This window comes from Xenopus laevis, chromosome 3L (assembly GCF_017654675.1).
Source record: "Xenopus laevis strain J_2021 chromosome 3L, Xenopus_laevis_v10.1, whole genome shotgun sequence".
NCBI lineage: Eukaryota > Metazoa > Chordata > Amphibia > Anura > Pipidae > Xenopus > Xenopus laevis.
The window spans coordinates 144,675,866-144,689,457 of NC_054375.1; the positions used below are offsets into that span (position 1 = coordinate 144,675,866).

General features: G+C 43.8%; 1 protein-coding gene across 3 annotated transcripts in view; it reads right to left on the reverse strand.

Annotated features, from left to right (window-relative positions):
- Positions 1–13,592, reverse strand: part of LOC108710363 (adhesion G protein-coupled receptor E2) — an 84,290-nt gene that overhangs the window by 50,773 nt on the left and 19,925 nt on the right. For all 3 annotated transcript variants that reach the window (XM_041587204.1, XM_041587203.1, XM_041587202.1), the window contains exon 7: positions 1,609–1,662. In XM_041587204.1, coding sequence (XP_041443138.1) covers positions 1,609–1,662 — 54 coding nt within the window. The remainder of the gene's footprint in view (positions 1–1,608; positions 1,663–13,592) is intronic.

Below are 13,592 nucleotides of genomic sequence, written 5' to 3' on the forward strand. Positions count from 1 at the left end.
GTCGCATGTGTACAATGGTGGTGCTCGGCGGAGCTTGGCATCACTCGTCGTGCATGTGCAAGCGGTGCTGCGCCGCACCGGTAAAAGTTTTTTTTTTTGCCAATACCAAATATCTGGAGAGGGGGTCCTGCCAGTCTGACACTGCATACATACACCTAGGCCCTGTTCAAGGATGTGTACCCATAGGTCTAAGGATATGTGACTGTCTCCTGTCCATAGTTGATATAAGGGAGCACATGGTTCTTTGTCTTTAGACTCCACCTGGTGCCAGGGGTGGATGTGCTGGGGAGGCTGGAGCAGAAGTCCCAGTAAGAAGCTTAGTGCCCTAAGAGCAGGAAGAAGTTGGGGAACGTGACCCTGTGAATGTGTATAGACAGTGGATAGAAGCTCCTTTAATAGAACACTCCTAGTTGGTGTGTGTTAGAGAGGGTAGCTAGAAAGGCACGAAAGAAACTCTGGCACTCAAGGCAAGTGAAATGCAGGGTTCCCCCTTGCTTTTATTTCTTGTGCAGACGTGCGACGTTTCGGGGTTACCCCCTTTATCAAGCATACAAACTGACCCCAGTGTGAACAATATATAGAGTGAACAATACTCTCCAGGGACAGATACAAGACTTCTTATAGCACTTTTTAAGGGATTGTATGCCTTAGCACAATTGGATTGTTTTCACATAAGTTCTGGGTATTTTTATGCTTGTATGTAAAAAATTTTTTGCAATGTTTTTAGAGTTTTATATAAAAACTTTTTTTCTCACATGTGATAAAGCCATTGGTTGAGAACTTTGTCTTTTAAATTGAATGATGGCAATTATGTATGCTAATTATGTTAATTGTTCACTCTATATATTGTTCACACTGGGGTCAGTTTGTATGCTTGATAAAGGGGGTAACCCCGAAACGTCGCACGTCTGCACAAGAAATAAAAGCAAGGGGGAACCCTGCATTTCACTTGCCTTGAGTGCCAGAGTTTCTTTCGTTCAATTATATATTGGGGACTGCCGTACCTCCACCCTGTGCACCAGGCGTTCTCTGGTAAGCCATTCGAGTGTGCTCTGCTTCATCCAAAGTTTCTAGCTAGAAAGGCAGCCTTCTAATCCATATTTATTATGTTGTGTAAAATTAAATTTGACTGAAAAATTGCGTAAAAAGCTGTGTAATATAAATGGCAAATTTATCAAGCTGTGTTTTATTTTACACCCTGCAAATTTAACAGCATTATTTTACATTGCTTCAAACCTTTGTAAGTAAGTTCTGGCAGAAGTTGCACTAAGAAAAAAAACCCATTAAAAAATATTCTGTTTTTTTACATGGTGAAGCCTGGTGATACGTGGCAAAATTTGTCATTTTTTTTATGCCACTGTGATTGAAGTACTTTATACATTCAGAAGTATCTGCTATCTTTAAATAAATCATTATTATTATTATTATTATTATTATTATTAACAGCTGTGAGCATTGTGTTTTACAGTTCAGCCTCACCTGACCCTTCCTTTCTTCAACTGAACTACCTGACTTATGTCTATATAAAATCAAATGGAAGACGATGGAGAATCAGTGTCAGAGGTTAGTTTTCTGTTCTGTATCATTAGAACTGAAAGTGATAGTTACTTTTTTTAATCTGTGCGTTGGTTTCCTCATTGTTGTTTGCAGCGGTGCTGTAACCTAAAACAAAGATATTCATATTACTCTATTGATCTGACCCAATGACAGTAATACTTTGAGATAAATCCTTATAAACACTATAAATGTATACTATACATACTGTACGTGTCATATAGCATTGTAAGAAATTGCCATCTTATATTAATGTGTATTTAATAGGAAAGCAGTTGTCCAGGAAACTTAAGGTGGCCATAGACGCACAGATAATATCGTATGAAACAAATTTTCGTCCGATATTCGTTGCGTGTATGGTGGAAAAAGAGCCGACCGATATCGGGCTGGACGGAAGATTTTGATCGGGTGCCTTTGAAGGGATCCAAACATCGGCCATTGTTAGTGCTGAATCGTCAGATACAGGTAGAATGCTATTGTTTCTTCCCGTATATCTACCTGTATATCTGACGATTCAGCTCTACACGTGTGTATTGAAACGAACGATCTTTCTTGGAAAGATCTTTTCCAAGAAAGATCGTAATTGTTACGTCTATGGCCACCTTTACATTTAACTCCGATTGTCATAACAAAGGGTTTCCTGTGACTAGTAAGTAGGGATGTAGCGAACGTCGGAAAAAAAGTTCGCGAACATATTCGCGAACTTGCGCAAAAATGCGAGCGGTTCGCGAACGGTTCGCGAACCCCATAGACTTCAATGGGAAGGCGAACTTTAACATCTAGAAAAGACATTTCTGGCCAGAAAAATGATTTTAAAGTTGTTTAAAGGGTGCAACGACCTGGACAGTGGCATGCCAGAGGGGGATCAAGGGCAAAAATGTATCTGAAAAATCTGCCTGTGTGTGCTTGGAAGAGATAGTGTAGGGGGAGAGCTGTTAGTGATTTCAGGGACAGATGATAGTAAGTTTGCTGGCTAGTAATCTGCTTGATACTGCTCTGTATTGGAGGGACAGAAGTCTGCAGGGATTTGAGGGACATTTTAGCTTAGGTAGCTTTGCTGGCTAGTAATCTACTGTTCTCTTTAAACAACTGCCATACGTTGACCTTGTAGGCATTGTTTGCCCAGTTTTTTGGACGCAGCCACTGAAGCACAGTTGCCATAAAAAATATGCCATATAAATGCTGAAAATAGTAATTTTTCGCCATACGTTGACCTTGTAGACTTTGTTTGCCCAGTTTTTTTGGTTGCAGCCACTGAAGCACAGTTGCCAGAAAAAATATGCCATATAAATGCTGAAAATAGTCATTTTTTGCCATACGTTGACCTTGTAGGCATTGTTTGCCCAGTTTTTTTGGTCGCAGCCACTGAAGCACAGTTGCCAGAAAAAATATGCCATATAAATGCTGAAAATAGTAATTTTTTGCCATATACGTTGAGTCAACGGATGGCAAAAAATGACTATTTTCAGCATTTATATGGCATATTTTTTCTGGCCTCTGTGCTTCAGTGGCTGCGGCCAAAAAAACTGGGCAAACAATGCCTACAAGGTCAACGTATACACTACTACAGCGGTGGATACGGATTACGTAAAATATATTATGGCTGCTTGAAAAAAGTCACTCCGGTGTTTTTTCTGGAGACGGTAATATTATGGATATTTAGACAGAATGTGAACAAGGTCACACAGCTAGATGGCGGGTTGAAGAAAACAGTGTGCAAATAATGCCTACAGGGCAAATAATGCCTAAAAGGTCAACTTATACACTACTACAGCGGTAGTAAAATAAAAAAAGTAAAATAAAAAAAAAATGAATATTAAAAAAAAAAAATTAAAGTTGGTGCTGCTGAACTACTAGGAGCAGCAGATTAGCACACCAGTCCCACTCCCCAACACTGCTAGACTAATAGCACTGGGCTCTTATAGTAGTAGTAGTAGTAGTAGTAAAACAACAAAAAAATAAATAAAAGCAGTCCTTACAAGGACTACTGTTATTGCAGCAGTCAGCAGATGAGATCAGAAGCAGGACAGCTGCCCACTGCAGCTACATACAGAGCACTGCAGTAGAAGGTAGATTACTAGCCAGCAAAGCTACCTAAGCTTAAATGTCCCTCAAACCCCTGCAGACTTCTGTCCCTCCAATAACAGAGCAGTATCAAAACGATTACTAGCCAGCAAACTTTCAACTGTCCCTGAAATCACTAACAGGCAGCAGCTCTCTCCCTACACTATCTCTTCAGCACACACAGGCAGAGTGAAAAAACGCTGCAGGGCTTCGGTTTTTATAGGGAAGGGGAGTGGTCCAGGGGAGAGCTTCCTGATTGGCTGCCATGTACCTGCTGGTCTGGGGTGAGAGGGCAAAAAAAAGCGCCAACAATGGCGAACCCAAAATGGCGAACGTCGCGCGACGTTCGCGAACTTCCGGCGAGCGCGAACACCCGATGTTCGCGCGAACAAGTTCGCCGGCGAACAGTTCGCGACATCTCTACTAGTAAGTCCTATGTCTGCTGTGGGGACCATAAATCTAATTACTGTATGTGACAAAATCTGTTTATCAGGATGGGGACAAATTGGGGGATTTTTCCTCCCCCATCTTATCAGTTGGGAGGGGAGCTGTGGGGGAAGTTGCTGAAAAGTAGGATAAAAGAACACTAGATATTAGTGAAGGGGGAGCTTGGAGAAGAGATGGAGGAGCCATAATGAAGCCGACTCTATTCCATTACGAAATACTGTCACTATATATTTCCCATTGTCATTTAGTGGCATGTCACACATTAAGGGGCCTATTTATGTGACCTTGATTTTTTTCTTTTTTAGAAGGAAAACTAAAATTTATAGAGAGGAAAAAAAACATGAATATTTAGAGATTTAGTATACATAAAGTACAAGTTACTGTTTTATTATTACAGAGAAAAAGGAAATCGTTTTTTAAAAAATGCGGTTTATTTGATTTAAATGGAGTCTACGGGAGTAAGCATTTCTGTAATTCATAACTTTCTGGATAACGGGTTTCCGGATAACGGATCCCATACCTGTAACACTAATTTATTACATCTCCTCTCCTTCAGATTATTCAGATTCTCAGCTATAATTGTTAGAAACCTTGTCCCAATGGATAAATGGTTCATTCAGACACATATAATATTACTGCTGCACAGTTGGTACCCCCCATCCAGGATCATATTTATATATAGCCTCGAGGGACTGTGCAGGGAGGGAGCTTTTGGGGGACAGCTCTCTGGTGCATATATAATTGAACTTTTTTTTTCTTTAAATACAATTTGAAAAATCCCCCCTAGCACCATGGGAGACTTACATCTTAAATCAGGGAATGAGGGGTACAGGGCCTATTGTAGTTAAATCCAGAACAGTGTGCATGACATCATTCTGTACATTGGGGGCTGTAAGATCCAGTACATAGGGTGGCACTGGAGCTAAATACAGCCCTGTCCCCATGACATCCAGAAATGTCCATCTATCCAAGTATATACTCACATAACATCCTAAAACCTGTCAAGGTCATGTAGGAGTCAATGGCAGAGGTCCCTTGAACCATTTGAAGAGGCTGCATGATGTTTGAGTTTTTTTCAGACGGTTTTGGCCGAAAACAAGAATGACATGATGAATTCCAGGTATTTTTTGCCGTAAACCGAATCTATTCGAGATTTCGGGTTGCGGGACTTGAACTCGCATATTCAGGCTTTTGCTGTTCGAGTTAAAATAAAGTCTAACACCCAACAATTGATAAATATGCCCCTAGAAATTACAGAGGAATTCCGTGACCATACAAAGGCATGAGGCATGTGAAACAGAGGAGAACTGGCCCACAGCACTGATAATATTGGACAGTGCTCAAGGACAAACATTGGGTTGAAGATATAGGTGGAAGTAATGAGAAGAAATAAGGCTTGTGCAGGCTGGAATATATAGGTGGAAGTAATGAGAAGAAATATAGAAATTTTTTCATACTCACCGTAATTTCTATTTCCAAGTCACTTCCATGGCAGCATTCACCAACATGGGTTAATCCCGCCTATCAGGTCACTGGACAGGAAAGAGTTAACGATCGGTATAAATACCTTGCTCCTCCCAGCAATCCTCGTCTAGTAACAAGCTCCAGAAGAAGGGAGGGAAGTTGGTGAATGCTGCCATGGATGTGACTTGGAAATAGAAATTACGGTGAGTATGAAAAAATTTCTATATTTCCCAAGTCACCCATGGCAGACAATTCATCAACATGGGATTTCCCCAAGCTTAAAGAAGGGAGGGACCATTATCGATCAACCAAAAAACTTTATTTAGCATGAACAACAGATTGCAAAATCTTTCTTCCAAACTTTGCATCTTGAGACAACATCACATTCAGTCTGTAATGACGAATGAAGGTACAAGAAGATGTCCACCTCGCAGCCTTGCAGATGAGGTCTGGCGGGGCCTTGGCTTCCGCCGCCCAGGAAGTAGCCATGGCTCTTGTAGAGTGAGCCCTCAGGTCCTTAGGAATCTCATTGCCTGTCAACCGATAAGCTAGAGCAATGCAGGAGACAATCCAGCGGCCAATCGTAGATTTAGCTGGTGCCATACCCTTTCTAGGGCCCCTCGGAATCAGGAATAACTTATCAGATTTTCGCCAATCCTTCGTTCGCGTCAGATAATGCGAAACGGCCCTCACCAAGTCCAAAGTATGCCATTCTCGCTCCTTGTTAGACTTTGGAGACGGGCAGAAAGAAGGTAGTGTAATTTCCAAATCGGCATGAAATTGGGAGATTACTTTTGGAAGAAACTCAAAAGATGGTCTCATAATCACTTTGTCCGGATAGACAACTGTGTCTGGCTCTTTTGCTGACAAAGCAGAAATCTCACCAACCCTGCAAGCTGAGGTAATAGCGACCAGAAACAGGACTTTCAACGTCGCATGCCAGTCCGAGGCTTTCCGCAAAGGCTCAAAAGGTGAAGACATTAAGGCTCGTAAGACAATCGTAAGGTCCCAAGGTGGAACTCTGGATTTCTTGAAAGGACACACCCTTCTCATTGCGTTGAAGAACCGGTTAACCAGAGGCTCCTCCGCCCAGGAATGACCACACAATGCAGATAATGCGGAGACTTGACCTCGCAGGGTGCTTGTGCTAAGTTTTCTCTGGAAACCCACAAACAGGAACTGAATCACCTGTTGGACAGTAGGATCTTTTGGGTCAAACTTGTGTTGTACTGCAAATTCTGCGAAACACTTCCAGACCCTGTAATATTGAGCCGAGGTAGAAGCCCTCCGAGCCTTCAATAAAAAATTCACCAGATCTTCCTGGAAACCATATTCTGCTAGCCTCTGCCTTTCAATTTCCATGCCGTCAGTGACAGGGAATCCACTCCCTCGTAGACCACTGGGCCCTGGGATAACAAATCCGGCTGAAGAGGCAGTCTCAGAGGTGGCTCCACTGCCAAACTCTGCAGGAGCGGAAACCAAGGGCGTCTCGGCCAATACGGAATTATGGCTATGACCAAGGCTTTTTCGACATCCACCTTTTTCAACACCCTCCAAATCATTGGAAAGGGCGGAAAAACATAACCAAATATCCTGCTCCAATCCTGGAGGAGTGCATCCACTGCTTCTGCCAGAGGACATGGTGCCCTGGAGAAGAACCTGCTGCACTTGTGGTTTTTGTCCGTGGCCATAAGATCGATTTCTGGCCTTCCGAACCTCTGTACTACGCCTTGAAAGGTTAGCAGACATAAACTCCATTCTCCTGGTTGCAAGGTGTTGCGACTGAGAAAGTCTGCCCCCGTATTCTGACTGCCTGGAATATGTAAGGCTGTCAGCCCTTCTAGATTTTCCTCTGCCCACGTCATTATTGGGGCCAGTTCTTTTAGCAGTCGGGCGCTTCTGGTGCCACCTTGCTTCTGCACATAAGACACAGTTGTAACATTGTCTGACTGAATCTTTACCCAGGCATGTAGAATCTTTTCTGAAAAGGCCAGCAATGCCTCTTTCACGGCCCGTAGTTCCAGAATGTTTGAGGAGACACCCTGTAGGTTCCAATGACCTTGAACACTGCGGCCTTCCAGTACTGCACCCCAGCCTCTCTCTGAAGCGTCTGTCGTGATCACCACATACGGGGGGTTTGCGAGGACCATCCCCTGAGTCAAATTTCCTACAACCAGCCACCAACTTAAACTGTCTTTGGCGTCCTCTGAAACTACAATTCGTGAATTTAGTTTCAACTGTCTTGAAGCATTCTCCCTCAGGAAGAATTGTTGGAGAGGCCTCATGTGCCACCTGGCCCACTTCACCATCTGGATCGTAGATGCCATGAGACCTAGGACCGACATGCATGATCTTACTGAGACTCTTTGTTGTTCTTTGAACTGTCTTATTTGTCTCAATATATGCTGTATCTTTTCTTGAGGAAGTGAAACTATTCCTTCCTGCGTATCCAGGTGTGCACCCAAGAAGACCATCCTTTGTGACGGAAGTAAGCTGCTCTTCTCCCAGTTTATTACCCAACCGAACTGTTGGAGTACCAGGATTGTTCTGTCCCTGAATTTCAGAGCTTCCTCCCTTGATGAAGCCACCAACAGAATGTCGTCCAGGTAATGAAATATAGGCACACCTTCTACTCTTAGAAAAGCCACGACCGTGACCAGGACTTTCGTAAACGTTCTTGGGGACGTTGAGAGGCCAAAGGGAAGGCAGGTAAACTGGACATGTTGACCTCTGAAAGCAAATCGAAGATACTTCCGGTGTGTCTTGTGCACTGGTACATGGAAATATGCGTCCTTCAAGTCCAGATTTATTAGCCATGATTGTGGAGGAACTGCTTGTAGGATGGACGTCAGTGATTCCATTTTGAAGCGCCTGCAGTTGACAAACTGATTCAGAGGGCGTAAATCCAGTACCGGTCTGAATGCCCCCGAGGCCTTCCGGACTAGAAAGAGCTTCGAATAGAAACCTAAGCCCTGTTGGGACTTCGGAACCCATTCCACTGCCCCCGAGTTCAGGAGTTGATCTACATACTCCTGTAACACTTGGTCCGAACCTGGTACCTGCGGGACTGAAGACATCTTGAACACATTGCGAGACGGCACCCTGTGGAACTCCAACTGATATCCTTCCTGAATCACCCTCAGGACCCATTGGTCTCTGATTTTTGAGGCCCAGACCGCATAAAAGGATGTTAGACGTGCCCCCACTCTGCTGGTCTGAGCCGGCCTGATCTCATTGCTTCTTCTCCGTATGGCTTGAGCTGAAAGTAGAACTTCTCCTATTGGGAGGCCTACTTTCCCCCCTTGTGGGCTTCCAATTCGTCTGTCTTCCGGCAGTCCTTCCATATCTAGGCTGTCTTGAACCCCGAAAGGACCTGTTAATGGGGGAACTAGGCCTCCCCCCTTGACGCCTGAATCTCTTCTCCTGCGGCAAAAATACACTCTTGCCCCCGGAAGCTTTCTTAATGATGGAATCGAGTTTCTCACCGAAGAGCATCTCTCCCTCAAACGGCAACTGACATAAATTCCCCTTAGAGGCTGAATCCGCCAGCCATGGCTTCAACCACAAAGCCCTTCTTGAGGACACCGAAAGTGCCATAGTTCTTGAAGCTAGATGTACCAGATCTAGAGAGGTATCTGTCATGAAATCCACCGCTAGTTTCAATTCAGACAACATTTCACGTAACCCAGACCTTTTGACATTAGAAGAAATAGCATCTTCCAGGTTATTCAACCACACCTTCATAGCTCTTGATGTGGAGGTCATAGCTACTGCCGGTCTACAAGTTGCTCCTGCCGCTATAAACGTCTTCTTGAGGTTGGTTTCGATCCGTTTCTCCATTGGATCACGGAAAGCTGCTGCATCATCCACTGGCAGCGTCGTCTTTCTTGCCAACCTTACCACCGCAGCGTCGACTTTAGGCGGATTGTCCCACAATTTAGAGAAAGACTCCTCCACCGGATACTTTTTTGCAAATTTCCCCTGGATAACAAACTTTTTCTCTGTTCTCTTCCATTCAGAGCTGATGATTTCCTTAATTGAATCATGCACCGGGAAAGTCACCTGTCTTTTCCTGACCGATGGGAAGAATTTATCTGCTGAACTAGACTTAGGTAGCTCTTCCGAAAGACATAGCGTCTTCCTTACTGCCTTTACCAGATTCTCTATCGCTGTAGGATCAAATGCAATCTCTTCCTCAGAAAACACTTCTCCCTCCTCTGAGAGTTCTGAATGTGCGTCCCCTGGAGAATACAATTCTTCATCTGACACATCCGATAGAGACTCATATGGCAAATCTCTGACCCTCTTAGCTTTCCTCTGTACCCCAGAGGTAGAAGCAGTAGCCTCTTGCATGCCTTGTACTACAGCTTGCTTGATGATGGAGACCAGAGCATCCAATTGTGGGGCTCCTGAAGGCTGAGGGTCTGCAGACGCTACTGGGTCCGTAGCTGAAGCCGCTTTCTTTGAGAGAGTAGGCTCCCCTTTCTGCAATTCAGTTGACATATGTAGGCTGAAAATGGAAAAGACAACCATCAGCCACTAATTATCGTTCTCTCTCATTACATCCATATATCCACAGCCAGCTTACCTAGGACCTTTGGGCTGAGATCCTTTTCCAGAGCCAGGCTGATCCATAGTAACCTGTAACACATTATTCCATAAGCATAAATTCAATTACAAAAGCAAGATTCCACTGGAAAGGCACTCACAGTCTGTAGCCGAGTGAACCAACGCTCTCCAACTTCCGGCGAAGTGTACTATCACACCCAGCCAAACGCCAGCCTTGCACACACTGCCAGCGTCTTCTTATTGCGTCACTTCCTGACGCCGTTTTCCCGCGCGTCAGTCCGGTCGCGCGTCACTTACGGGCGCGCGCGTCCATTTCCGGGTGCGCGTCTTCTTTGAGCACGCGTCTTCCGCGTGCGTCACTTCCGGCACGCGTCACTCCGTTCGCGTCAACTCAGGCGCGCGTCTTACACGCGCTTCCGCGTCCGTACTCGACGCGCGTCCGCGTCAGTATTGGCGCGTGTGCTCTTCCATGGAACAAAACACTTTACCCAGCCTCGAATCCATCTGAAACGGCTGATCCTCTGGACTGCTTCATCCTCCTCTCTACCTTTAGGAGGGAATTCTTACAGCAGCTCCAGCACACAACCCTGCCCAACGGGTTCTTCTCACCACAACCCGTATAGGGTGCACTTGGAGGCATCAGAGGGGAGAGAGAGAGAGAGAGAGAGACCCACTCTGGTATGGTAAGCTTAGCAGCCTTTTAGCCATCTGTAGCAGCCTGTAGCAGTCTGTAGCAGCCTGTCGTGACCTGGACAGGAAAAAAGACGAGGATTGCTGGGAGGAGCAAGGTATTTATACCGATCGTTAACTCTTTCCTGTCCAGTGACCTGATAGGCGGGATTAACCCATGTTGGTGAATTGTCTGCCATGGGTGACTTGGGAAATAAGGCTTGTTGCAGTGTATCAGTAGCTCATCTTGCCCCACAACTTCACACGCTGAATCCTATGGCCCTTTTGGACACCAATTATGTTACCAAATGAGTCACAGGGAAGCCCAGAGAAACCAATGAATTAATTGTACTTATTAATGTAGGCCATCCATGGGGTTTATTCCCTGATGGGCTCTGTAGCTGTAACCTTACATGCCTCAACTGTTTTGATCCTGTAACTGTCTCCTCCTCACTTACAATGTGTTCTCTTGACCCCATGCCTTCTTTACTACCTAAACACTGTGCTTCAGAGCTTACTCCAGCTCTTACATCTTTTATTCTTCTCTAGTACCCCCCCTCACTTCAAACAGGCCTGTGTCAAGCCTATTGTTAAAAAAGTCTACCTTTGATCCATCCTGTCTCTCTTCTGCCTCTTGCCTTTAATATTGCACAATTATTATTACTATAACCAGTTTCAGGTTTCCAAACCAATGGCCACTTCTCTATCCTAATCCTCCTTGACCTTTCATCTGCATTTGATACAACTGACCACTCCGTCCTTATACATACTCTGTATTTGTTGGGTCTCTATAATCAGGCTACACAATGGCTCTCTTCTTACCTCTCTATTCGATCAGTCACTGGGGGTCATTTATAAAGTTTGGTTCAATGGAGTTAAAGGCGCATTCACTGGCTCAATGGTAGGGATAGAGATTACCAATGCAGGTAAGATAAAATCCAAATGTATTGATTCATTTAAAACACATTTGAAAAGTATAAAATCAAAAATGGATGATGTGTCCGTCTTTCTGTTTTTTTTCTGAATTTGCATTGAGCTAAAATATTCGCAAATGGCTCGCAAATGAGATGGGTGTTTGCAACTGTGCGAGGTTGATGTGCACAAAAATAGCGTTTACAGTAATTTATATATTATATATATATTATATTCGCAATTTGCAAATATGCCATATTTAAAAAGCCCTTATGGATATTTGGAGCACAAATAAAAATTTTCAATTCTGTTTACGCATTAAGTACACCACTCGTAGCCAGGTTTATAAATATAACCATGCACAGGGCAAATATTTTCACTGTGTGATTCATTCAATCATTGCACAAAGTTTATAAATGAGCCCCACTGTCTCTTATGCTAAAAAACCTCATGTCCAGTTCCACTTAATGTAGCGGTGTCGCAGGGTTTTGAACTTGGTCCTTTATTATTTTGCCCATAAACTCCCTCTTTGGGCATCTAATCCACTCATTTGGCTTTAAATGTTATCTGTATGTTGGTAGTATCAGAATATATTTATTAACAATCTGTAACTGCCTCCTAGCAATCTCCAATACCACCTCAAACTAAACTTCAAGCTAACCATAACCTTACAAAAAGTGATCAAATCCTCTTTCCTTATAAGCCTGGTCACATTCCCCCCTTTACTATCTCTCTTGATGCAATGCTCATTAACTCAGCACATTCTCTGTGGGTAGACCACTTTCAAAACCTGTCACTTTTTCTTTTGCAATATTTACAGATCCCACCCATCCCAAGTAACAACTAAAACACTCATACCTGTTCTCATCCTATCCCGACTAGACTAACTCCCATCTCTACCCACTACAGTCTGTATAAAACACTGCTGTCAAAATTCTCCTTCTCTCATCCAGGAGGCGGCAGGCCTTTCCTCTGCTAAAATCCTTATCATTCTTTTTCCTCATAACCGTCAAAGCCCTTCATTCCTCTGCACCTCACTACATCTCTTCTCTTGTATCTCCATACCCCCCTAGCCAACTCCTCTGCTTCTTTCAGAGCAACCACTTGGATGCACTCTTCCCCCCACTATTGCTGTTTCCCACCTTAAACCTTTCCTTCTTGCTGCTTCTTACATTTGGAATGACATCCCTAAATCCCTCTGTAGAGAATACTCTCTCAGTCTCTTCAAAAATAAACTCAAATACTACTTCTTGGAGCACTCACATAACACCTGAACCTGGAACTGCACTTATATTCCAGTGTCACCCACTGTAACCTTCAGCACTTGATAGTTTCCTACTTGTATCTACTAGTTACCCTCCCACTTGTATTGCTCTGCTGTAAAGCTCTGTGTACATAAGCTGTGCTATATAATTAAAATGTAAGTACACACATACATACACATAGGCCAAGGGCAATGATGTGTACCCATAGGTCTAAGGATATGTGACTGACTCCTGTCCATAGTTGATATAAGGGAGCACATGGTTCTTTGTCTTTAGACTCCCCCTGGTGCCAGGGGTGGATGTGCTGGGGAGGCTGGAGCAGAAGTCCCAGTAAGAAGCTTAGTGGAAGAAGTTGGGGAAAGAGATCCTGTGAATTAAGTATAGACAGTGGATCCTAGTTGGTGTGAGTTAGGGAGTGTAGCTAGAGAGAGCAGTCTTCTGACCCATATTTATTATGTAGTGTAAAATGAAAATTGACGGAAAAATTGTGTAAAAAGCTGTGTAATATAAATGGCAACGCTGTGTTACGCTGTGTTAACATCATTATTTTACATTGCTTCAGACCTTTGTAAGTGAGTTCTGGCGGAAGTTGCACTAAGAAAGAAACGCATGATGCTGCTGAAAAATGATGCTGTTTTTTACATGGTG